General features: G+C 45.1%; 1 protein-coding gene across 1 annotated transcript; it reads right to left on the bottom strand.

Moving 5' to 3' along the window:
• Positions 1-27332, bottom strand: ELK4 (ETS transcription factor ELK4). The gene is made up of 5 exons (XM_066600173.1): positions 27216-27332; positions 21645-21861; positions 19066-19875; positions 11477-11590; positions 1-8411 (listed from the first exon to the last, which is right to left on the bottom strand). Exons 2-5 carry the CDS (start codon positions 21849-21851, stop codon positions 8313-8315), a joined length of 1230 nt encoding a protein of 409 aa, XP_066456270.1. The 5' UTR covers positions 21852-21861; positions 27216-27332; the 3' UTR covers positions 1-8312.
• Positions 27333-27858: the final 526 nt, after the last annotated feature.

A 27858-nucleotide genomic window follows, 5' to 3' on the forward strand; every position in this document is an offset into this window, starting at 1 on the left:
TTTGCGTAAAAATATTTATTTAAAAAAAAGAAAATTCAAAAACATCTTTGCATTTCTGGCTGCACATTTATCGACAAAGCGGATAAATGCAGTGTGTTTGGGTTTTGAGCTGATTATCACAGATCCGTAAAGAACCCACCCCCTTTATGATACAAAGGAAACCAAAGACAACTTATTTCAAACACCACATGAAGGCGATACTACAAGAAGATGAGCGCAGGAGCAAATTACTGAGACGTTCCTGCATTGTAACAACCCGTGTAGCAACTTCCTTCCAGTCGTAAAGCTGCGCTCACTTGAGGGGGTTTAAAAAAAAAAAAAAGCGAGGACCAAGCCTTAGGGTACTTCACATGGGGCAGCGCACAATTCAACAGCAAATTCTGCAGATTTTCACATTAAAAAAACAAAACACAAACATCAAAATTCGTACAGATGTTTTGCCAGCAATCATCTGCAGCCGATTTTAGCAGCTACAGCAATACCAGTCACCGCGGCCTCTCGTGAGCCCCAAACTGCTGGTCGGGTGATATAGAAGTGGCATCACTAGACCAGCAGCTCAGAACTAACTAGAGGCTGTCAGGTGACAAGGCACCATCTAGTGCGAGGTGAAGGGAGTACTGTAGCTGCTGAAATAAACCGCAGATCCGCAGCAGATCACTGGTAATGATGCGCACAGATGGTGCAGATTTTTATTTTTTTTAAATTGGAAAATGCTGTGGAATTTGCAGCTGCAGAAATCCCTCAACATTTGCGCCCCGTCTCAACACACCCTTAAAGTGAATGTCCGTCTTAGAACACTTTTTTTTATTAATCTAAATAGCCGCTAGGCTGTTTTCTATCTAACTGCATACTGCTATACACCGAGCGCCATGAGACATGAGGCAACAAGCCCCCCAAGCATATTACTTTATATAGTTCCAACAGCTAGAAGATACTACCGGGGGTTGTACCAGAATCACAAATGATCCCCAATCTACAGGATAGGTGATAATTTGCTGAACGGTGAGAGTCTCAACCCTGAGACCCCCTCCAGCACTGAGCATGGGGATTTTGTGTCCCCATCTTTTTACTGCAGGGTCCCATCTCTCACTTTCAGTGACGTCACACTGAATGGAGCGATGGCCAAGAATGGTTGACCACTGCACCATTAATTTCAATGGTTCGACTAGAAACACTCAAGCACTTGCAGCTCGGCTATCTCCAGCAGTCCCATTGAAAATGAATGGAGCGCCATCTCCCTTATGCAACCAGTGCGCCATTCAGTCTTCTCCTCATTACAGGAATGCAGTTAGCCCACAGTGAGGGAGGGGGGGGGGTTGCATGGGTCCCCCACCTACCAGCAAATTATCTATCCTGTGGATAGGCGATAACTTGCGGTTCTGGTAAAACCCCTTTAAATCACTACAGAATTTTGATCCTAAAAATGGACATGATAAAAAAAAAAAAAGAGGAGATTCACTTTAAGGGTAGGTTTACATGCAGCAGAAACCCTGCAGAGTTTCCAGTCAAAATCCACAGCCGATCTCTGCAGATCTGGAGCTCCCCTCACCTCAGAGGTCTTTGTCTGTCAGCACTCCCCGCCACCTGATGGCCTCTAGGGAGCACAGCTCGGCTGGCCAGGTGATGCCACTTCCGCATCCCCTGACTAGCAGCACTGCGCTTACTACAGGCTACCGAGGATCACTGACAGCATGAAGAACTTGGAGGTGAGAGGAGCTCCATATCTGCTGAGATCAGCTGCAGGTACATGACTCATTGAGTCAAAATCTGCACCAATAATGCGAAAACACTGCGGAATTTGCTACCGTTTAAACTCTGCAGCATTTGTGCTACGTTTAAACATGCCCTGAGGGTGAATTCACACACAGCTGATTTATTCCAGAAATTTCTGTTTATGTAAATCAGTTCCCTTTATCTGTATGCAGTTGGATTTCTGTAAACTGCATTCAGATTAACAGGACAGTCACAGGAATGACTGCAAGAAATCTGCTGGGTGTGAACATACTACCTGGATGCAGAAGCCGTTCCTTGGATGGGACCTGGATTACCTGCTATATATAGTCTTTGGTATCACTGCTGCCACAATTACTAGATTACTACAGTGTAGAAAATAGAAAAATCACTTTCATCTTTTACATTAAATCAGACTTTTTGGAGTAAAACAAAACTTCACACAGGATTACAGTAAGGTAAAGGAAGTTGGTATTGTCACCCATGTTTAGCCTGTGACGTACAAACTAAAAGCCGCACAGTCAATATTGACTTTAAAGAAATACAGTAAGACAGAACTTTTACTAGGAACTCCGAAAATATATAGATTTCGTTTGTAACACTTTAATTCCCTGGTAAAAACCCAGACCGATTTATAAAAGGTACAGAAATGCATTTATAAAAAGGTACAACATATGCAACAACATTTGCTGATAGTCGGCGCAGAATGCCATTAAACTGCTCAGAGGCCAATGAAATACATGACCCTATGGACAAAAAGTTGAAACTAAAAAGACCAGAAGACTGGAAGCAACAACAATGAAGGAAGTTAAAAGGAAAACATTGAAGGAGTCATTTTCTTACACATTTAATAATTCACATAAAGTAATATACATAAAACAAATCACTGGAGGCGACTCTTAGAAGAGGCCACGCCAGACCCCAAAACCATGAACTGGACATATCGCTGGTCAGATATCATGCGGACTGTAGAAGGGGTTACCTATGAAAGGTCATAAATGACAACCACAAGAGAACCTATAAATGCAGGTTTTATAGAACACATCTGACTGGGCTTTTAGGTATAATTAGCAAATAGGAGGCGATTTCTACGATGAAGCTAATCTGTTAGGTTACCGTCTCCATCCCTTGTAGTGGTCAGGATACAGTCTGGGGCCTATATACTGCCCTCGGGCAGATTGAACTCGGGTCAAAGTATTTTCAACAAGCAACTGCAAATTTAATAACCCTTACAACCAGGAAGCCTAGAAGACTGACATACAGAGGGGAGATGTCAAACGCCTCCGTCAGGCCATCTCCAGCTTGCCTTGGACACAGTGTTTGACTTACCATAACAAACAAGATCCAAGTTCTCCCGCTTTCTTAGACCTCACTTAAGTTTTCTACTTTTCTGTTTATTACTCATCCATAAGTACAATCCTGCCAGAAAGTCAAGTATTAAGTTCTCCATTGTGGATGTGGTGACATTTGCATCACCTCCCATCAACAGATAGAGTGTGTGTACACAATGCTGTCAAGTACTAATAGAAGTAGATTAAGAGCTGCATTATGCTAAAATACATTAAACATCTACGTGGTTGTAGAGGCTATAAATCACCTTGCTGTAAAACTAAAGTCTGATCATCATGGAAGAGTTTGGGTTGTTAGTATGTCCGACCTCGAGCCTAAATCCAGTCAGTCAAACCTCTGCAGGCCATGAAATCTACAAGTTGTATAGAAGTAGAGCTGCAAGTTTCCATTACTTTCCAGGGAGTATTGAACAGACATTTCTCCCGATGTGTAAAGCTCAGTATTAGTAAGTTACAAACATATATGCATAGCTCGGAGATATTAGTCGGCATCGTTGACGACTGAGTACACACGACCACTCAGTGTCTTAAGTCATGCTAATAACTGCCGTTACATAGCGCTAGAAGGTTTTATTATAGGCTGTGTTGGCTCATTTCCGGCAATTAAAGTTGTGTAAAAGTGAGCAGAATGGTAAAAGCAATAAGAAAACACTTTACTTTTCCCTTTAATATTAAGAAAATGTAAAAACTCCTCTTAAAAACTTTAACCCAGAACAATTAAGTATTTTTTTTTTCTTTGGTACTTTAATGACTGAAATGTGAGCTAAAAATCAGAAAAATATTTGACATCATGTAAAACATCAAAACTAGAACTCTTTGGATCGTGTTAAATCCCCACTTTATCATTAACCTTGGAAGGTGTAAACATTGAACCCCATAAATCCCCCCAATTGTGGTATACTGTAAACCTCTGCTGGCAGATGTCTAGATTAATTCCATCCAATTGTCCAGAAGACACAAATATATGGAGTTGTGATTCTACGTCAACGCTGCTTTACCTGCCCTGACTGCCACTCAGACATGTTTGGCCAAAGTCGCACTTTTCGGTTCACTCAAAAGTCCCATTTTACAAAGCGGTTTTTAGATTATCTTTTTAAGATTTCCTTTGGTGCCATTTCCCAGATATCAGACTGTGGAGACTGCTGAACTATTTACTCATAGAAAAAAATTCTGACGTCCACAATATTTTAAAGGGCCACTCCGGCAATTTTTTTATTCATTCATTATTTAGCTATCCCTCAGTATTATGTAATTACTATATATACACATACACACAGATCTACCACATAAACTGCCTAGAGGGAAGACACAGGCATTCTGACACAGTTTCTGATGATCATCCAGCTATAATAGAGGAGATTACAGCTCATCCTCCTAATGAAGTCTGAAAAGTATCAGACAGGGGGCTGAACTGCAGGGAAGTGACTGGAATACACAGGAGGAGGAGCCAGAGTGTGACAGATAATCAGGTGAGGGGGACAGGAATGGAAAAATGTTTTGCACCGGAGTGGCCTTTTAAGAACAGATTGTGGAATGCAGTACTGCAAACCCGCATAAGGCTGTATATTCTAGTGCACATCATTTATCCTGAGAATATTCTAGCAAACTGAGTAACACTAGATTAAGAGACATCCAGCGGTAGTAATTGAGGAATATGGGGATGGTTCCTTTTCATTTAAGTACTTGCACAAGAGAGAACATTTTTCTTTCATTCCAATGAGCCGTATAAGGTGCGCGATTCTGGCCCTTTCATATTCCTCCCCTTATTACCACCCATAGCACAATGGAGCACGCCATCTGCACAATGACTGTCTGCCCCGTAACACCATGTGCTCCAAGTCCACAATGCTGTGCCAATATATTTTTGTAGAGGTACCAGTTGTCTTGTGTAATACGGAGCTCCACATCACCTGTACGGATAGTTACGCGGTTACATATGTTAACAAATAAGGCTATGTCCACATGGGACGCCTTTCTGCAGAATGGCCACAGTAAACATTCTGCAGCGGAAAATCCACATTAAAAAACAGTGCCGCTTGCGGTGGATTTTTACACAGATTTTAAATGCAGATTGTGGTGCGGAATTAATCCCACACGAAAAATCCAGTGCCATCATGGAAATGCTGCGGATTTAAAATAAGCACCGCATGTCAATTTCTGTACTGATTTTTTTGGATTTCACTTTGTCGCTATTGTAAATGCCGCAGAATATCTGTGCAGAGGGTCTGCACGGAAAATCTGTGACAAATCTGTCCAAGTAAACATAGCCTAATACTTGTCCGCCAAGTTCAAGCAATTGATTCAGAGTAAGAGACCAAACCCCCCTGGAAATTTATCCTTGGAAGGAAAGAAATGTCCTATTTGAGAGAGTGAGCAGTAAGGCACCAGTAGAGGAAGCTCAGCAGCCCACCCAACAGTTTTACTATAGTGTTCATCAATGTACGTGCCGCATACAATACGCCCCCCCCTAGTGGTGGCCAAAGGCCACCAGAAAGATATATTAATGGTGCTCCAGGATTCAGCTTTAGTATATAGAGAATAATGCTGGTTGTTTGTGCCTTGACTGTTTGTTTGTGTATATATCATACACACACACACACACACACACACACACACACACAATTTAATCTGCTTATAGATAAGACTAAAATTTGCAGAAACTATTTAAACCCCACAAATAATGATTGGTAAACAATACATTTTCTCCCTCTGAAAGTGCTTAAAGCCATAGGGCAAGGACATACAGATAACACTAACAGGATAGAGCTCCCAGTTAAACCACAGAGAAAAACAAACAAACAATTAAAACAAGGGTGGTTTTGCATCTGCTGACACCAACGAGTGCCGACCAGCAATGAGAACGTCAGTCAGCGCTTCTTCCTTTAGTCTACATGGGTAGATAATCTGCAGTATGGCTACGCAAAATTGTTACCTGGATCATTCATCCCCCTAGACCAATGACCATTGTTATACTCTCAAAAACAAGGCAATTCGTTACCAAACGAGGGTTTGATTGCTGACATTCACACAGCCTGACGGACGGGCAAAAGGATGTTCCTGCCCAATTATTGGGCCATGTACAAGATCCTTAAGCTGCAAATGAGTTAATTTCTAATCAAAGAGGTACTGCAATGGAAAGTGATTGTCCGGAGGTGACAAGATACGGCTATATACACACAGATTTATGGGTAAAAACCAGTATTTGGATGGCTGCTTTAAATCACAAACATACAAAGATCAGTTGTGTGCAGACACCAATGCCCGGCATCAGCATAATGGCCAAAAGGTTTATCACTTTTTTTTTGACTGTCTGAAAGTTCGCACGTGTAGGATTATGGTCATACACATATGATTAGGATTGTTTTATCTCACATATCTTGAGGAAACAATTTAAACAATCATCTGTATGACTTGTCCACTTTCATTTATGGCCTTCTTGCAGTTTTTGTCAACATCCATTAAAACTGCCCTGCCTGACATTCAGAGGAATATGATGAGTTACTTATAATACTGAAGCTGATCATACACCTTAGATAGCCGTCAGCTCAACATACATTCGGTCTATGGCTATTCCTCACAACCCCCTATCACACATGTGTCCACTTGGCATGTGTTCTCAATAGGGAGAGGTGAATAGGCTACTTTCAGACAACTCTGGTGGCGTTTTTTCTCCCATGAGTATAAATGATTGGGCATATTGAGATACAACATGCCCAATCCTTCTAAATCCTGACATCAGCCTTCAGGGAAGATTGATGATACACCATAGACATTAGATGGCTGGCTGAAAATGTGGATAGCCGCCTCACCCCTTTAATATGACACTGGGAACGTGGTGGAGTGTATCACTCCTCTTTCTATGTACTAAAACTTTATTTACTGTAAAAAGGACATAAAAAAATATATAATTCTGGGTTAGTCAACCACCAGTAGTTGCCTGATAGAAATAGTGTTTCGTATGGTACCTAACGTAGCTCATAAAAAGTGCAGATCATAAAACGTTTAACTTTGTTTAATCAGAAACGTTAAAAGAAAGTATGTTGGTCCTTATTCCGTGATGCAGATGACAGGTGGCTAAGGCCCCTCCACTAGCGGGCATTCCTCTGGAGACAGTTGTGCAATAATCGGACCTGCTACCCGCCATGCCAATACCAAGCAATAACACTGCTATATGACAGACATTCTGAAGAATGCTTCCCCTTACAAAAATATATATATACATACTGTAATAATTGGCTTATTAGTGGCTTGCTAATCTTAAAGGTCTACCTTGTCATCTGTGCGTATGCTATGTACAAGCTAACGTATTAAAATATACAATTTCTATTTAACAAATATTGCATAGATGAAGCAGTTAGAAAAGAAAGCCAAGAAACCTTAAATATTCTGGAACAGCTGCTAAAGACGCTTAAAACAGGCACATCTGTCTTACAGTGCTGATAAAGCGGAGTTTACAGCCCCTATATCACCGTGTTATTCATCCTACACATCAGCAGCAAAGTACTTCTCAAGGACCAAGTCCTAACAATAAGGTGGACATTTTCTTCCCTTTTTTCTTTGGACTGTTACTTCCCGGGAGCATTCACTTTTAGTGCTATCAGTTCAAGCAAATGATCTGTGTTGGTTCCTAAGCCTTTGCCAGAATATATCTTCAGACATTCGCTCCTTCCCTTTGGGCTTCCTCCAATTTAAGTGCTTTGTGTTTCCTACCAGCAATTTACAAGTAGGAAAGGAAACTAAACATGGCATCTTCCTTTCTGCTCGATTCACAATTGTTTTTTGTCAGTCGGCGGGATGTATTATAAAAAGACTCCCGTAGTAATTTGGCTTTCAGGACCTATAAAAGGACTTTATAAAATGACTGGACCAGAATTTAGGCGTGTGCCCAAGACGTCACAGAAAATACAAAAATAATCCTGGTTCTCCCCATTTAGATAAAATTCTGCCGAAAAAAATAAGAGCCCTATTATAGGAATACTACCCGTCCCTGCTTTACGGTTCAGGTTTACTCACCACTGACCCAAGTGCAATGGCCATGACTGGAAATCTGATCAGCCAATGTCATGTTGGTTCAGTTACAAGATATTTGTAAGGTTAAGTCAACAAATAGATACATAGATCAGAGGTGACAGTAAGTCTGTGTGTAACGAGATCTAGGGAACCTGAAGTTTGCACAACCGAGGACCTCAAAATGAAGTTGCCTGGAGCTTTCCCTTCTCCTTGTGTCCAGTGCTAGGACTTCTGCAGATCCGGAGAGAATGGTCCGGGAGTAGATGGGCTGTCGAAGCTGGATAAAGCCAGAGGCATGTGACTGTTGTAGACTGAAGGAAACTACAAAGTAAAATAGCGATGCGTTAGAAATGTAGTTGAAAATCAGTATAAAGAACTTCCATCTACTATAAAGATGTAAAACATGTAATGAGACACAAGCCACCAGAACTCAAGAAGAAAACTCAGCAAGATTCCGCTGTCCGTGCCGCCTCTGAGAACCAGTCCTGCGGTGTAACTAGGAAAGGTTGGCGAGGCCTGAGGGAAAGCTGAGCGGAGCGAAAAAAATATATATATACGGGCCCCTCAAAGTCACTTCAATGAATTGGCCTAGAACTAGATTGTGGAAAGGTTTTATGCCCTGTATCATCATGGGTAAACTGAAGACTTAACCCCTTAGTGACCACCCTACACTTTAATCACCAAGCTATTGTCTTTGTTTTTAATTATTGTATTGAAGATGCCATAACTTTTGTCTACAGTCATATGAGGGCTTGTTTTTTTTTTTTTTATGGGACAAGTTGTATTTTCAATGGCAGCACTTTGGTGTACACATAAAGCATTCTACAACTTTTATTAATTTTTGGGGGAGTATGGGAAACAAATTTCACCAATGTTTTTGTGTTTTTGTTTTGTGATGGGACTCATTGGCAGCTCGTGATCACATCGCGGTGTGCCAGTGGGTGATAGGAGCAGCCCGCTACCCCCTTGTTGCCGTCCTACATGCCGCGATCACTAATGATTGCAGCATGTTAGAGGTACAACGGTCGGGATAGGAGGCTTCTCCATTTGCGGACGTTACAGCAGGAGCCCTGCTGTCAGACATCCGAGCCATGGCTTTTGCCAGACAAACCTACAGGGCCATAAAAAGATGTGTGTGCAGCTTTAGACTCCCCTTAGTAACGGACATAAAAAGGTATATTGGCGGTAACTATGGAGTTAAAGGAAGACTTATTTCAGCATTGTAAGCTAATTGTATGATAACATTTGCGACCGCTATACAAACATAACCATACATTTAATTTTATTTTTTACCAGCAGCTCAAAAGCCAAAATATTGCGGTTGGAGCGCTCCCTATGTGGAATACACATGACAGCTGAGACCAGCTGCACGTGAGCATATTTCGCTGTGTGTCACCCGTGACAGTTGTGCAGAATACAGCAAGCAAACATGACATTACATACTTGCTGCAGGCCGCTGATTACCATGCACCATCTTAGTGTATGTGAGCGTAATACGCACAAGGATCATATGTGCTGCGTTCTTTATTGCGCATATTTCATGCAATACGTGTGATCGGCAGTAAGGGAGCCTATGGCAGATTGGTACAGTGAATTACACGATCATGTGAAGGAGTCCTAAATGACAGCTTAAACAAACGTCCAGCAGAGGTCCAGACTCCCTCCCCCTCTTTCATGTAAACTGTCTGCGCTGGGGACGTCGGGCGTTTCAAACACACCCTGAGCCACAAAGACGATGGCAAATGTGCGTGACATTTATGATGTGTGCGGCCGCAAGAGAGTTACAGATCCTCTGGTGTGGTGCATGCAGAGTGCAACTAGAAGGATCCCCCCAGCAGCTGATTGACAGGTGTCTCCCTTTTACTGTACACACGAAGGGGCCCATCAGCCAACGGCTGGAGGGCATAGGGGAGCCCACATATCATGGATCTTATTTTGGGTAGTGCACTGATCCACACAAGTGGTAGACCTCTGAAACCAGCGCTTCCATCACTACATGCTGTTGCTCTCAGAGAGGACACAAGGAGGGTCCTGACAGGTCCCCTTTAAGAGGTAAGGCTCTGTTCACATCTGTCTTAGAGGGTCTGTTCGGAGCTTGTGTTGCAGATGCAGTCATATCGCATAGAGAAAGTAAGAACTACATGCAGCAGTATTTTTCCCCAGCGGACTGACAGACCCAATAATTCCGTGGGGTGTATTGGACTAATAGTATGTGGCATCTGCTGGACTTGTGCCGAATATAGCCTAAACATCATAGAAGCAAGCGAGAAAATAAAATGCAGTCAGTTTTATCAGCAAAACGGTCCAACAATTATGGCTACAACAGTTTATCATCAGGCCATACAGTGAAGAGGTGGCTCAAACACGACATGGACAGAGCCTAAAGGTGCATTTACACAGGACAATTATCACGCAGAATGTGTTCAGATGAACAAAAATGTGCAATAATTATGTCTAAATGCAAAAACATGGTTCACTTTTCATTGTCGCTCACTTTCAACCAGCATAAAAATCATCGCCGGTCGCTCACTTCTCGCTGTGTGTAAACGCTCCCCAGTCAGCACTTCATATAGAATGAAGTGCTGAGAGAGAAATCAGCAGTGATCTGCCTGGCTAAACACTTCACAGAGGCGCGAATGACTTAGCGATGGCGTCAGCGCTCATGCAGTTGTTTCGCTGACTGTTGGCCCGTGTAAACCCAGCATTAGACCAAGTCCACACTGCACGGAAAATCATCTGGTGGATTTCTCAGCAACCCCATGCAGGTCTGACTGCAGATCTCCTCTACATTTAAGCAGAAATAGACGTGCTGTGTCCGTAAATCTGCATCACAGGTTAATTTCCATGTAAACATCTTCCCACGCATATGAAAGAGATTTCATAAAATCTCATCTACTTTACGGCTACTCCATTCCTCCCTGATTTTTTGGTGGAAATGATTAATTATTAACTATGCTTACAAGCAAGGCAGCATGTCATAGGCGATTGATGGAATCGAACCTTGAGACCAGGATACAGTGAGGCAAGTATAAATTTCAATTTCATGGTGCACATTAAAATGCCCGATTGTGAATCGGGCAACGCATCCCTCCACCAAGGTCCAATGGCTTCGTCAGGCCTGATGAAGCCGCCGATTCTTGCCAGATTTACAATTGGGTGTGTTAAACCTGCATCATGAAATAGAGATGTATACGTGCCTTGCTGTATGCTGGTCACGGCGCTCAGTCCCACGGTTCTATTAACCGCCAGCTGTATTACATTCTCCCCGCCTTGTGTCTTAGGAGCGCCAGGTAAGTACCTCCTTCTTTCCTTAGCATTTGGTTCTCAGCAATCCCAAACATGAAGCGCTCTTTATTTTGCAGATGATACAGGCAAAACTGACTCACCTGGAACAGGGAACTCCCGTGGAGCCTGGCGGGACTGAGAGGAGCCACGGGACTCAGGGTGCTCCAGAAGTGAATGCTAGACAGCATGGCATTTGGCGTTAGCAATATGGGAGTCTGGAAGAGAAGAAGAGACAGACAGGCATTACATTGTAATCACAATCATGGATCTTCGCAGGCTGCTTAGTATGACGAGAAGTTCTCACGCCCTTCAAAACTCATTTACCGTATTTCTTTAACTTACATGCAATACCAGTATGCAGCGGGTACTGCAGTGTATTCTGTAGCCCATGCCAGGGACAACACAGTGCTGCTGGAAGTTTCCTACTAGTCTTCGCAGCTCACATTGGGTTATCCTACAGCATAAGCTGACAGGCGGCTACAAGCCTCATTCCCATGATAACTGTCAGATCTCAGTCAGATTGTTTCGACATGAACTGATGCTTAACCCTCTAAGAAGCAGGGTGTGTTAGTTTTAAAAGGACCAGACACTTTAGGGATTTTACCCATGTGGCGATTTCACTGCCCTATTTTTCTTCAGTTACCAAAAATATTTTTGCGGCTTTTTTAGTGACACCTAGAGCTATTTTTTCCACACATATTTTTCCCATGTTTTTTGTTTTATTACAGGAAAAAAAGCTAAAAAAAACAAAACAAATGAGGTAGAAGCCAATTTTCCCCATTTAGGCTGGCTGTCCACGGACGAGGTATCAAAGCGAGATCCGTGGCGGTAAATCGCAAGTGGAGCTCGCATGACGCGCTTTTCATAGAACCATGGAAAGTGCAACCTACTGCACATGAGCAGATAATCTCAGCAATTTTCCGCTCGCATTATTAAAATCGTGGCATGCCGAGATTCTCCACGGTGAGCCTATCATTAATATGGGCTCATTAGAGAGACCTTTTAGTGCTCCCCCCGCGGCGGAATATCGCTAGCGATATTCCATTGCAGCCGTAGGGGGAAAAATTCCTTCCTGGCTCCAATCTGGCAAACATTCCCCTGTAGTGACAATAGTCATTGTCAGGGCTGATCTGGGCCTGCTGTTATGTGATCACTGAATAGTGGAACCGGCGCTTCCACTTTCTATATTCCCTACGTAACAGTCGATGAGTGCTTTGTAGCCTGTAAGGAAACAGCAGTTAAAACAGCTTCTGCCTTCTCCTCCGGGTTCTCGGCTGTCACTGACATCTGAGGGCCTGGCCTGCTGCTGCTAGATAGCAATCAGCAGGAGCTTTAATCCTGCGCCATAGAACAAAAGTTGGCGCGGGATTAAAGTGCCGTATATTTATGGAGCTTATTAGGTTAAAGTGTTACTACTTTCTAAAGGCTTCTGACATTTCTGCAATGCAGGTTTCCCCCCACATGAACCACAGAGGGGATTTCCATAGACACAACAGAAGGTTAAAATAGCAAACACATTACAGAAGTTCTGATGTCATTTCTTTTTCAATATGTTAACACGCTAAGATCTCTGCTTGCTGTCAGCAAACGAAAACATTCTTGTTTTATTCCGACCTGACAATTCATACAACTTGGGAATAGATACAAGGAAGTAGGAGACAGCGGGCGAATGTCTATTTACAGGGATGTTACAGATAGATTTACACCCTTCCTACATTTACTTCACCGTCAGAAATCAGAGCACCTTGACAACTACAAAACACGCATTTTTCCGAGGGCCTTTTGAAAATAAGCTAAGCGAGCCGACGGGTTGTTGCGGGCGGCTCCTCTGGTTGGATAACTCTCCCGTGTTTATTGGAAAGCTGCCCCCCCTCCTGGTTCCACAGGTACCAAGATATAACTGCAGTCCAATGGAATAAAAGCAGTAAAGGAAATCTGTTGGATACAGGGATTTCCATTAGGGCTTATTCACATAAACGCATTTGTGTTGCGCACTCTGTCTCAGGGCTTATGCAGGTGGGCAATTGTGTGCGCAAAATCCCTTGCATAAACAGCAGAGACTAGAGCTCATTGATTTCAACACGTTCCCTAACATTCTCCATTTTTGTGCTCAACTTTCTCAAGTGCGAAAATATATGCAACATGCTATATTTCTGTGTGCATTGGCGCACCCAATGTACCATTGGAATCTATGGAGGTGAGTAAATGTGCACCCTGTTCGCAAGAAATCGTGCACTGAACTGCGTGATTTCATGGTGTTAATCGATAACATCAGGGGCCACTGCCCAGGCGGTTCAATCACGGCACACGTATGTCCAGCACTGGTGTAAACGGGCCCAGTAGTGTTGAAGTACAGTAAAATGCATAGATTTGCGTACAATCGTGCTCCCTTCACAGCACTATTACATAGCGCTATGGTGAGCGCATCTATGCACACGTTGATCTGCACACAGAGGGCTGCGGCAATCACACAGGTGGATGCAGATTTCTATTTACGCGGCGCGTTCATGGGCTGAAATACACGGTCGCGCTGCATTTCCTGCCTACCGGCAGTGTAATTCCGTGTGTAGCGAGAACTCACAAATCCCCCTTGATTTATTGCATAAATACACAACGTATGTGAGGCTTCCTGCGTAATTAAACATTGATTGCAATGGACCGGTACGCAGCATAACACACAAAGGCAGGACAGGCTGCGCTTTGGTTTTATGCAACGAAAACATTTTTGTGGAAATACGCACATATAAATGAACCCATTTATATAAATAGGCTCTAATCATTGTGCATTTACAGTCGTGTGGGAGAACCCCAAGAGTCTTCTAGAGATCCATCTTAGGCCCCATGCACACGGGCGGGTCACATTCTGCATGTCGAATCCGTCTAAGCATACCCGCTTTCCTTTTCTCTTCTCTGTACTGCAGATAGTCTGCACCCCCCCCCCCCCCCCGCAATGTCAACTGTGGAAGGGCCGCGGATCGAACAGATTCCATTGACTTTAATGGAAGCCGATTGCGCGGAACCCACGTAGAAATGGAACATACTGCGATTTTTCCTCCACGAATGGAAACCGCAGTTGGTTGCCATTTTGTATACTGCTGAGGTAAACAAAGCTGCGCTGTGATTGGTTGCACACCATGCTGAATTGAGCCCTCTTTTTGGGGTTGCAGGTTTGTAACAGTCATGAAAACCTTCACAAATTGTATACCTGGTTGGGCAAAGCCGGCTACCGTCTACGATGTACCACCAAAACAAACTTTACGCATTACAGCGACTTCACCAACAGGGTGCGCTGGTGGCACTTATGTAGCAACTAATGACATTAATGAATAAAGGATAAAATAGTCAGCACTTCCCAACAGAAATATACAGGTGCAGGTTAGACCAAGCCTACAAATAAAGCCAGTGAAGGTTCTGCTCCTGTAGTATGCTGCAGCCGTGGTTTAACATGCACCTGTATAGCTCTATTGGGAAGTGCTCAACTACTTTATCCTTTTTTCTACAGATATTGTATAGTTTTGGCTGCCTCCACCTGCTGCCCATTTACCCTCTGTCCCTCTTACTGGAGCATATGAATGGTATCCTACCTTCCCTGGCTTTACCTATAAGCTTAGTCCCAAGAGAGGAGCATTCTGAGAGGTAGGAAACCATCTTTCCCAGGTTGAGATTTACCACCTGGTATTAGCGTTAGGACCAAACTAATCTTGGTCACCTGGATGTTGGTAGATGGGCCAATGTAATTCGATCGAGTTATATACCAAGACCCTTGCATTATTTCATGTGGTGAGAGTATTTATTAGGTATGTATACCTCTGATAGTGCTGTTGCCGTTTTTTGGTTCTGCTTCTAAGGAAATTAATGAACATTTCAACTAGAAAAAAATATTACTGAAGACTATTGTGTGTAAGGCTGATGTGCCAATTGCACGGCGCCTCAATCAAGTTTTTGACAAAAGAATGATTTGGGACCGCTGCAAAATGGCGAATTAACATCAGTTAATATGTAGAAGGAAATAACTTTGAAAGCCCAATTTTCGATAACCAATCCTTGCACTTATAGCGCTGTGCACAGGTACCCCAGCTAGTAAACTAGGATACACCAGACCATTCAACCCTGAGAAGGTAAAGCAGGTCCAGGAGCCAGCGAGGGGGTTCAGGAGGACGGGGGGACGCAACAGCTCAGAAGACATTTCAGGCACCACAACCAAAGAGCCCAGACGTACCAAAAGTAGTCTGACTAGTAGTCGCGGCAGTGTACCCCACCTCTAGTAGTAAATACTGTTGTCTACTTCCCCCCCCCCCCACTAACAGTTATCAGAGCAGTAAGCATGGCCCCCGATGACTCTCCTATCACTGCGGTACTTAAGCAGTGACAGTAGCGCCCCCCCCATACCATCACACCACAGTAAGGGCTCCTCCACACCAGACTATTACATGCACAGTTTTTGCGTGTGTGATATACAGTAAATAGATCCCACTGTTTTCAATGCCTTTGTACATGATTGTATTCTTACATGCGATCGCACATTGCGGCACGTCCGAGCTTTGTAAAAGCCAATTAAAATCAAAGGGTGTGCATAAATACATAGGAAATCTGCATATTTACACACAATGAGTTTGTGCAAGTTTTTGCATGCGAAAATACGCCGGAGAGGTCAAAAATGCTGGGGTGATTTTAGTTCACGCAAATATGCAGTGTGTCAACGAGCCCTAATGGTCGCAGCAAGGACACCCCTTCCCCCTGATTTAGTCGGCTTTCGCAATACTCCACAGTGGTGAGAACAGTCACAGCAGCCCCCACAACACTAGTCTAGTCCCAACAACCAGCTCTCTCCGCTGTCCACAGGGCGTCACAGGCGATTATCCGGTGACAATGAGCGCATTCACCTCTGTGCACAGACCACCAGGTGGCAGCACCTAGCAGCCAAATGCAAAAGAGCCAAAATCCTCCCCAAGGAGAAAAGATACACTAAGATAAACACTGTTCACCGACTGTCAGGAAATTACCATAATTCAGCTCAAATGCAGAGAGACATTTTATTTTTTGGGCAATCTCAGGTCCGTACTTGTACACAAAGTCCTCCTTCCACCACAGATGCCTGGCAGGCACCTGTCTCCCTCCTCTGGCACAGGTGGCATGTACCACCTTTACTGATTGACTCTTGCCTCCACAACAGCATGGCGTTTGTAGAGGTCACCTGACTTGCGACTCCCCAAAAATATTGGTCCCAATACAAGCAAATGATAAGAGTTTAGAAAGTTTACAAAATGTATGAAACAAGTTGTAGGTGATCAGATGTGAAAGGGTTAATGCAGGGAGGCGTCTGGCACGCCAAAATCAGCTCGGCTTATCCATTTCAAGGCAAGACTAAACATGCAAGACCAGAAACAATATGTGGGAATGTGGATCTGCAGGGAGGATCAGCAGACGGTGGCACACAGCCGCCTCTCCTTTCTGGTGGGAAGCACCTCGCAGGTCCCAATGCAATCCGAGAGACAGACGTATAGCATTAACCGGAACACAGTAAACGAGGCGCACAAAGAGCCCGGAATACACGACCGCCAATTTCCTAAATAGATTCTATTGCCACAATTCAAACACTAAACCTTTTTGTGTGTTACTATAGCCGTGGGAGAGGGTGGGTGGTGGTGGGGGAGGGGGTACACAATTCTGCTACTAGATTACTAGATTTTGCGCCGTGTAGCCCTAAACAATAATCGGCATTACCCAATTTATATAGGTGGCTTCACTACTAAAAATGCTTTACTACATAAAAAACAAGAGAAAAAAAAGTCACATAAACCTGGGCTCACACGGCCGTAAAAGTAAAACACCTTGGGACTCCAGCCGTGACCCGCGTACGGCCACAAAATTCTACTGCGCATGACTGTGTACTCGACAGACGGTTATGCGCAATACACCCGTCGCCTAGTGATGACATGTATACCTGCAGCCCCTACGCAAGTTAATTGTGCGCTGTGCATCTATATGTGACAATAGAGAACAATGGGCTCTATGTTGTGCATATATGGAGCAAAATAGAACATGCTGCACTCTATTTTGTGTTCGCTGATTCCGCAATTCTGACACGCTAACCTGAACAGAACTGCATACGGCAATGTAATGACTGCCTGCGAGTTACTGCATATCACACAGACGTACAGAGCCCGTGTAATACGCAATTCCAATACAGTTGTGTGAGCCCGGCCTAATTGGTAGCACAGATGTGTAACACAGACTATAAAACGAGCATGTTATTCATCATCAACTAAATTGCTATTTTAGTCACCTCGTCTCCAGGAAATAAAAAGGAAAGAAAAGGTGATTAAAAAGTTGTATGTACCAAAATGGTAACAAAAACTACAGCTTGCCCCGCAAAAACCAAGCCCTAATACAGCCTTGTCAACACGGACATAAAACTGGCGTAAATAGGAGGTGCAGCGACCCGGGGCGGGGTATGTAGACTGGATGTCATCACTGGAGTCCAAGCAGGGTGTCAGTGAGGATCTAGATCCAGTCTCCAAAAAGAATTGAAAAAAAAAAACAAAAAACGAACAGGTAAAAGAATTTTTTTGATTGGACGTAATTGAAATCCAGCAAAAAAAAAAGGGTGTTTTGATGCCTAGGCCTCTCCCTGGGTTTAGCTGGGTTAAAGCACTACATTTTTATCATCGTCTATTGTAAAAACCCAGCCAAACTGAGGAAGAGGCTTTGTCCTCGAAACACATTTTTTGCTGGATTTAAAACATTCTCTTCTACCTGTTTTTTTCAATGTCTTTTTGTGGAGTGTTGTGCGACAATCCAGTAGTTCTGTCTATGTCTCTAGAGTAACACAAACATAAGACAGTTCTAGCTCTCAGAATCGAACGGTGTAAATAGAAACACAAAAAAGTGTTAAACATAAAAACCACAAACCTCCTACGGAGAGCTCGTGCGCATCATCTGTGTTAGAGCTTTCAGTTAGAGCAAATAAATGCAATTAAAGCTGAAACAAACATTTTAGGTTTTTTCCACTCATTGATTTAATTGGGTTAAAAAAAAACAAAACATCTTTTAGCTTGCTTCTGTTCTGTTAAGGGCTCCTGTCCACGGGCGATTTGCACTGCACTCCGCCGTGGGGGTAATCCGGCCGCAGGGAACGCAGTGAACGCTTTCCTGCCCAAGGAGAATCATAGCGATTGTCCTTTCGCGGGTGACAAATCCCGGCATGCTGCAGTGAGCCTGTCAGATAGGCTCACTGCGGAGAGCTGACAGTTCTCTCCTCTGCTCCCAGGCGGCGGAATATCGCTAGCAATATTCCACAAAGCTGCTGGACAGGCAGCCTTAGGTTTCTGTTTCTTTAACAGAACAAATAGCGCTGTTGGTACACAGCTCCATACATCGCACAGTGGCCAAGGTCGGCACTGCAAGCTGAGTCCCATTCACTTCAATACAACTCAGCCCGTAGTACCGTCGTGGGCCACTGTGCAATATATGGAGCTGCCTGCTTCTTGCAGTAGGACAATCCCTTTAAGATGTTATTGCTGGCTGACTTGCTACATCAAAGCACTATGCAAACAATGAGTATTCCTGGAAAAAATATTGCAATAATTCTATGATTTCAACATAAGTATAAAGGTCTTGCTTGGCAGAATATTGTGCCGACTGCTCAGCTCTACAGGAAAGTATACAGTAATGCAACCAGTGCCATTACCTGTGAGAAAATTGCTGGCGTGAGAGATGCTGTGGAAAAGGAAGGGCTGAGGATGCCGAGAGTGCTGGAATCACTACTTGTGATCAGCACTGTCGGAGTTAACTCAAGCTCTTTGGGCTTTTTCGACTTGCTGCTCTTATTGTCCAGTACATAGGGTTCGGGCTCCAGCCTTGACTCTGATTGTTGTTCCTCTATCTCCATATCTATGTCATCAGAAAAATCAAGACGCTGCGAGGAATCCAAATCTGTTTCGTCAGCGATATCCTGATTAGACAAATCAGGGGATAAAGCTGGAGAATGTTCTGGAATGGGCGAGATGGAAGGCTTTGGTGGTACGAGAAAAGAACCAGCTGTTACACCCGGTGGGGGCTCTGCAGGTTTCTCATGGGGTTCTGGAGGTTGGGGTGGAGCTGACGATATGATTGATGGAGGCTCAGCGATTTTAGCTGGCATTGTCACAAACCTAATGACGGATAGGGAAGCCTCTGGCGGGATCTTCTTATCAATGGTATATTCCACATTGGCAGGTTTGAAGAGCTTCACCCCGGTGGAATTCAAGGAGTTGAGGGTGAATGAGGTGTAGAGACCAGAGTGAATGTAATCGTTGCGTCCGGAGGATTTGGCGGGACACAGTCGCTCCTTGCTATAGTTCTCCTTGTCGCGCACAATGCAGGAACTGATGGGAGGGACGGAGCTCCCATCTACGTCTCCTTCTGCTTTGATCAGCGCCGCTGGATCCATGGTCAGGATGTCCGGGTAGGAGACAAACTTGTAAACAAACTTCTGCCCGCTTACTTTCTTGATGATGTTCTGGAAGAAAAGACAGTAATAAATGTGACAACGCATACCGATACTCGGCGCGAGTTAGAGCGATTGTTCTTAACGCACCCGGCACCATTCTTATATTGAAGTCAACGTGATAACAGAGGTGACGATTGTTGTCTATTATTGCCATCCACCGTATTATGAAACCATGGACGACAGCCGACTATTGACTTCAATGGTTCAAAAAGGAAAAAAAAAAAAAAAGGGATATTTTAGCCATTTATCATCATCCCAACTGGAAATACATTGGATAACTTATAGGTACACACCACGTAGCTTTTATTTTAGCCCCTTAGTGACGGCCAATACGTCTTTTTACCGACCTCATTAATGGGCTTTAAACCTGCACATTAATCTTTTTAAGGTGGTGGTTTAGCTAATTACAGACAGCCAGGCTCCTGCTCTAACAGCTAGCAACACAGAAACCTCAGATCCTGGCAGTGTAACCCATTATATACCACAACCAATAGCAAGCGCAGCATTTAAGCAGATGACAGGGAGAGGGGGCTCCTTCTGTCACACATCAGCACTGTAATTGTAAGGGCTCCCACACACTTGCGATTGCGTTTTTTGTTAACGCGATTGTCAATGGGACCTTCTAATGTTAAAAACGCAACGCAATGCACCAAAAACGCAGTTGCGTGCTTTGCATTTTTTTTACAATAGAAAGTCCGATTGACAATCGCGTTAACAAAAACCGCAATCGCAAGTGTGTGGGAGCCCTAAGGTAACAATGGGCTCCAATATTTGCCCTTTAACATATTTGCCTATTAAGGTGCAGTTGGACACAAAGATGATCGCTCAAAAGATGGCTTTTGAGCGATCATTTTTGCATAAACCACTACTTGGTACTAATGTCCATTAGTACCAATCAGTAGCATGTGAGCCGTCGCAGCTGTATTCAAGAACAGACCACCCGCTATTCGCTAAATACATTCCCATTGTTCTGCCACGGGGCTGACAGCTGAGACAATGTTATTAGCGGTCCCCGGGCAGAACATAGCGTGCGGTCCTTCTCATCAGCTGTTCTGCCGAACGATAGGTTTCACGCCGAACCAAAATCCATCGTTCGGCAGAAAAATGGGCACCTTTACATGCAACGATTATCGCTCAAAAGATGGCCTTTGAGCGAAATTTGAGCGATAATCATTGTGTCTAAATGGGCCTCCAGTGTTCGCCTCCAGCAGCGTCTAATAAGCTGCTGTCATAGGCTTAGTAGAATGCAGTGTTCTATCCTAGCAATTGAACTATCGCAACTTCAAGTGTCCTTGAGGAACTAAAAAAAAAAGTTTCAATAAAAGTTTGAGTAAAGATTTTTCAAAGTCCAGTTTAAAAAAAATATGCATTTTTCCCCACACAACCCTTTTAATGGATAAAACAAATAAAATTTTTAAAAAAGCAACATAAGGGGTATTACCGTGTCCATAATGACCCAGACAACAAAAATACATATTTTTTAAATCGCACATGGTGAACACAATAACAATTTTGAAAAGTAACACCAGAACTGCCATTTTTTTTTTTTGCTCGCTTCCCAAATAGCGCAATAAAAGTGGTGCCAATAAAAACACAACTTGTCTAAAAAACCCTCACGTATCTATATCAACAAGTTATGGTTCAGGCAATGTGATGACGACAGTCACTTGGTCCTTAAAGCAAAAAATAGGCTTGTCCCCACCAATCACAGGTGTGAATAGGGCAATGTTCATGCTGTGCACCACTGCTTATACCGAGTACCCCAGAGCGCCCCCTACCTTCACGTAGTAATAGCGGAGCGCCCGGCTTAGCTTGTCATAGTTCATGCTCGGCTTGTTCTTTCGCTCCCCCCATAAGCGGGCCACTTCTTCAGCCTTCAGGAGCTTAAACTCCCCGTCATCCGACGTCCAGCAGATCAGATCATTGTTTCCAGGTTCCTGTAGCAGCTGCAGCAGGAACTGCCAGAGAGTGATGGCGCTGTCCATGGCGGAGGCACTGCAAGGTAAGTAGAGAGGTTAGTCCCCAGAAGCACAAGAGGACCACGGCACTCCATGCTAGAAGCCTGTGTATATAGACGAGCCGGGGAGCTGCGTACCGCCTGCACATCTGCTGCTGATGGAACTTACTTTCTAGTTTCTGATCTGTATTAGTTTGCTCGCCACCGTCCAGCCAGACAGACACGGCTAAAAGCTGATCTATAGGCTGACCGAAAGCAAAACAATGACGTCTCCGAGCTTCCTGATACTCAAGCATCCGCAGCAGCGCTGTCTTACATCCATCATCTAGAAGCGAGACAGGAAGTGTGCCGACTCGTTACTGGCTGTAACATCCCCCGTAGAGACGGAAGACGTCCGCTCACAGTATGAGGGGCAGGGTTGTCAACAACTGCGGGGCGCCCGGACAACTCGCATCGGACATGCAAAGCGCAGGCAGTGGTTTTTAAATTGTTGTATACACAAAACACACTTGATTTTAGTTTTTCAAAAGGACTAGAGGGTTTTATGTACACTTTTTAACCCCTTAAATGATACAGCCACTTACCACCCCCACCCCGCCATTTTCGTTATTTCCTCACCCCTTTTTAAAAAATCGTAGCACCTTTATTTATTCCATTGACGTCGCTGTATGGCGGCTTGTTTTTTGCGGGACGAGTTGTATTTTTCAAGGGTGCTATTTAAAGTACCATATGATGTACTGAAAAACTTTTACAAATTCTAAGTGGAATAAAATTAAAAAACGACATTCCACCATCTTTTGGTGCGTCTTGTTTCTACGGCGCACAAAATGCAACAAAAACGACACAATAACTTTATTCTATGGGTCGGTATGATTACTACGATACCAAACTTGTATAGTTTTTTTTTTTTGCTGTACTATTATATTTTTCAACGACATTTAATTTTTTTCAGTTATTTTCTGCGCTCATCTTGTGCGCGCACTAACTTTTTTATTTTTCCGTCCACGTAGTTCAGTGATGGCTCATTTTTTGCGGGATGTCCTGTAGTTTCTGTTAGTACTAATTCGGAATACGTACGACTTTTTGATCACTTTTTATTGCATTTTTTTTGGGAGACAGGGTGACTGAAAAAGTGTATTTCTGGCGCTCTTTTTTTTTTTCCTGGATGCCGTTCACCATGTGGGGTAAATAATGCACTACTTTGATAGATCGGACTTTCATGGACGCAGCGATACCAAATATGTATTTTTCTTTTACGATTTAGATTTTTTTTATTATAGATATGGCAAAAGGGGGGTGATTTTAACTTGTATTACTTTTTTTTTTTGTTTTACAATTAATAAGACTTTATTGATCTTATTTTTAGCCCCCCTGGGGGACCACAACTAGCAATGCTTTAATTGCTCCTGCACTATGATGTAATGCCGTAGCATTACATCATACTGCATTCTCACAGGCAGCCTATCAAGCCACCCCACAGGGACAACTTGCTAGGCGGTCTGCTAAGGTAGCCCTGGAGTCTTTCAGAAGGACCCCGGCTGCCATGACACCCGCATGGCTCCTGCAATCTCACACGTGGGAGAGGGCATGAGGGGAGCCGTACGGGACCCCCGAACATTGTTCGTGGCATGTAAATGCCGCGGCATTGAAAGGGTTAATAGCCGCAATTGCAGCTATTTCCCACGGGTGTCAGCTGTAATAAACAGCTGACGCCCTTGCTGTATGAAGAGAGGTCGCTGAACGATCTCTCTTACTACATACTCCGACACTGCAGGACGTAAATGTACGTCATGGAGTGGCAAGAGGTTAAGGACACAGCCCCCTGCCCCCCACACCATTTTAAAAAGTTGTAACTAGAGATGAGCGAACCTACTCGGCCACGCCCCTTTTTCGCCCGAGCGCCGCGATTTTCAAGTACTTCCGTACTTGGGCGAAAAGATTCGGGGGGCGCCGTGGGTGAGTGGGGGGGAGGGAGAGAGAGAGGGCTCCCCCCTGTTCCCCGCCGCCCCCCGAATCTTTTCACCCGAGTACGGAAGTACTCGAAAATCGCGGTGGTCGATCGAGTAATTACTCGAAACAAGTACGTTCGCTCATCTCTAGTTGTAACTCCTTTATTTATCCATCGAAGTAGCTGTATGAGGGCTTGTTTTTGCAGGATGAGTTGTATTTTGCAATGGTGCTATTTAATGTATTGAAAAACGTAAAGAAAAAAAAAATACTAAGTGGAGTAAAATGAAAAAAAAAAAAAGAACTAAAAGGGATTCCACCATCTTTCCGTGCATCTTGTTTTTACGGCACACACACGGCAACAAAAATGACCTGATAACTATTGTATGGGTCAGTACGATACCAAACTTGTATACTGGTAGTTTCTTTGGCTGTACTATTATTTTTTTTTTCAAAAATAGTTAGTTTTTTCAAAATATTTTCTACCCCATCTTCTGCGCATAATAACTTTATTTTTCCATTGAAGTAGTTGCGCGAGGGCTCATTTTTTGGGGGATGTCCTGTAGTTTCTATTGGAATACATATGGCTTTTTGGTCACTTTTTATTGGATTTTCTCTTGGAAACAAGGCGACCAAAAAAAGCGCATTCCTGGTACGCTTTATTTTTTTCCGACGACGATCATCGTGCGGAGTAAACAATGCAGTTACATTGATAGATCGGACTTTTACGGACACAGCGTAACCAAATATGTATTTTTGTTTTATCATTTAGATCTTTATTATTATTAAAGGGGTTCTGACATGAAAAAAAAAAAAATTGTACTCACCTTGCCTGGCCTGGCCCGATCGCCAGGCATGTCCCCTCCAGCCGGCATCTTCTTCTGTGCCTTTAAAGCAGAGCAGGAGCTGTCAAAAAGACCGCTTCCTGCTCTGGTCCGTCCGTCAGGCACTTCCGAGGTCAACGGACGGACCGCCACAGCAAGCACGTCACAAGCAGTGCTTGCTGTGGGCGGCCTGTCCGTCCGGCTGAACTCCGGAGTGCTGCGCATGCGCAGTGGAGACGCAGCCCGTCCTGACTCCTATCAGAGGGCACCTCTCCACTGCGCATGCGCGCGATCCCGGAGCGGCGCGGCTGCTGGAGGAAGAAGACTGCCCGCTGGGAGGCATACTAGCACTTTCTGCTTAGGTTAAGCAGCGCTGCTGATTAGAGCCACCTGATTGGCTCTTCGGCACCACGTGACTGCACAGCGTGCACCAATCAGGTGGCTCTAGTCAGGCTGCTTAACCTAAGCAGAAAGTGCTAATATGCTGCCGGGAGATGACCCCCCCCCCCGATGTCAACAACAACAGGAGACAAGGTAAGTATAAGATTTTTATGCTTTAGCAGCCATTAACCCATGGGTTCCCTGGGTCCATTAGGCAGACCAGGGAACAATGGCTGCTAAAGCATAAAAAAATTATTCATGTCAGAACCCCTTTAATATGGCAAAAGGGTTTGTTTTTTTAACAATTAGTAAAAAACTTTATTGATCTTATTTTTACATTTTTTTTTATCCCCATAGGGAACAACGACTAACGATGCATAGTATTACATCATACTGCGATCGGGCAGGCATTATATCAAGCCACTCCATGCGCAAGACAGCCCTGGAGCATTTCAGAAGGGCCCAGGCTGCCATGACACCATCATGGCTCCCTGCGATCTTATTGCGGTGGGAGCGCGTACGGATTTAAATGCCGCGGTCAGAATTGAGCACAGCATTTAAAGGGTTAACAGCTCCGATCAGCTGCGGGACTTATCAGAGCTGTTGACTAAGAAACAGCTGGAGCCGCGTGATCTCCCTTCATACATAGTCCGACGCTGCAGGACGTCAATGTACATCCTTTAGCGGGAAGAGCTTAATATACTTTTCATGCTAAAATTCTGTGCCCAACATGACTGAGCAACTGCGTCCCCAGAACTGTGCCGCATATAGTGCCAGTAACTGCCAATCACGAGTCAAACTCCAGGCCCGCGGCACGAATCTGGCACCCCAAAGCCTTTTTTGTGGCCCAGAACGAGGCCGGGCACAGAAGGACCATCTCTTCACTCTTCCCAGAGGACATATCCAGCGCCTGGCAGAGGGGGCGGCGCTGCACAGGAAGCGTGTGCCATCTTGGATTCTGAGCTCCGGCCCACCTCCACACGGCTCTGTTCAGCAGCTCACAGGCAGTAGCACAGCTCTGACAGCCGCACCCGGCACCCTAGCCACCTGCCAAGGTAGGAAGCTCCATTCTAAAGAGGTGGAAGGGGAGGAACCCATCTTAGTGCAGAGAGCCCCACCGTTGTGTAAGGAGTGGGCACACTTAGGGCTCATTCACACCAGGGGGTGCAGGTTGGTCCGCAAAACATTTTCACAGACTAAAACTGCGTATTTACAGCATATTTGGGCCCTTTTGTAATTTTTTTTTCACACATACTCACATGCGCCAAAAAACCCAAATACAAGACTGTCCTGTAGATATTTCCTGCCTTCATGGATTCCCATAGCGAAGTCCGACCCGCTGCCCAGCCGCTGCCCCCATCTTACCTGTCCAGCGGCTTCCCTGCTGCAAATGTGCGGCTGGCGCACATGCGCAGTGGAGGGTGCCGCACTGTCATTACGGCGATGGTCGCAGGAGCCGCGTCATTCTGCAATGACGATTGCAGAATGGCTGCGGGACGGACGGCTTCCATTGACTTCAATGGAAGCCGGCTGTGAGTAGCCCGCACAAATCCGCACCATGCCGTGATTTCTCCCTCACGAGCGGAACAAAAATAACAATCGACCTCCGCTCATGGGCAGGAAATCATGTTTTGCCAAAAGTCTAAGGGTTGGATTTGCTGCAGAATCCAGAGGCGGGCGACAGAACGAGGAGGGGAATTGTCTGCCGTACGCAGCGATACGCCAGCTCACTGCGGACTCCACAGCGGTACAATGCAGCCTGACTCGGGTAGCGCTCTCCCTACAGTTAGCGGCCGCCGGCTTCACGTCATTCACCCGTTGGAGACGACAATCTGCGCAGAGATCAGCGGCCGGATAAGCCTACAGAAGAGCCACCGCTGCAGCCACACACGCAGCGTCTGCGTGGAGATAGTCCACCACGGACTGCGCCCCCCACACCCACCCCGTCTGCTGGAGCTCGGGCTAATGGGCTCCATTCACTACAAGCAAGCAGAGATCTCTCCGGTCCTCCTCAGTAAGCTCTACTATAAGGTTTCAGCACTCCCCCCCGTGTAACGGCTCCTCCTTTCCCGCCGGCACCGTGTGAGGGGCCAGCCGTGCCCGGTAGGTCCGCCGCCCGCAGGTAAGTGCACACATGTCCTGCCAGGCGCAGCTGTTTACGCATGACGTCACCGGCACACACGGAGCAACCAGGCACAGCGCCCCCTCCTGCCCCTCACCCGCCCCTACACCCGTCATACCCGCTGTCCGGTCACCACAGCCCAGTGCGCCCCATGTCCCTCCTCCTGTCACTTGCGGGCTCGGCTCCGACCCTCCACTACACAACGGGCCGCCATCCGCTTCACGTCACTTCCGGGGCGGAGACAAACGACAAGGCAAGTAGCTGAGGGGGTAGTCACGTGGTGCCGAAGAGCCAATCAGGTGGCTCTAATAAGCAGCGCTGCTTAAGTGCGGCTGAAATCAGAAATATGCGGGCGGGAAATGCTGGTAGGAGGGCGGGGCAGATCCGGGGCGGGGACCGCTGGTAGGAGAGCGGGCAGATCCGGGGCGGGGAGCTCTGGCAGGAGGGCGAGGCCTCTACAGCATCACGTGCGCTGCGCGGTGGGAGATCATCGGTAGGCATATTAGCATCTTCTGCTTGGGTTAAGCATGGTGCCGATTCCAGCCAATGAGGTGGCTGGAATCGGCACCACGTGACTTCCCATCGTGCACGCGGATTGCCTTCAGCAGACGTGCACTACACACTACAGTTAAGCAGCACGGGGTTAGGTTAAAGGGGTTGTCCCGCGAAAGCAAGTGGGTCTATACACTTCTGTATGGCCATATTAATGCACTTTGTAATGTACATTGTGCATTAATTATGAGCCATACAGAAGTTATAAA

The sequence above is a fragment of the Eleutherodactylus coqui genome, chromosome 4, assembly GCF_035609145.1.
Source record: "Eleutherodactylus coqui strain aEleCoq1 chromosome 4, aEleCoq1.hap1, whole genome shotgun sequence".
NCBI lineage: Eukaryota > Metazoa > Chordata > Amphibia > Anura > Eleutherodactylidae > Eleutherodactylus > Eleutherodactylus coqui.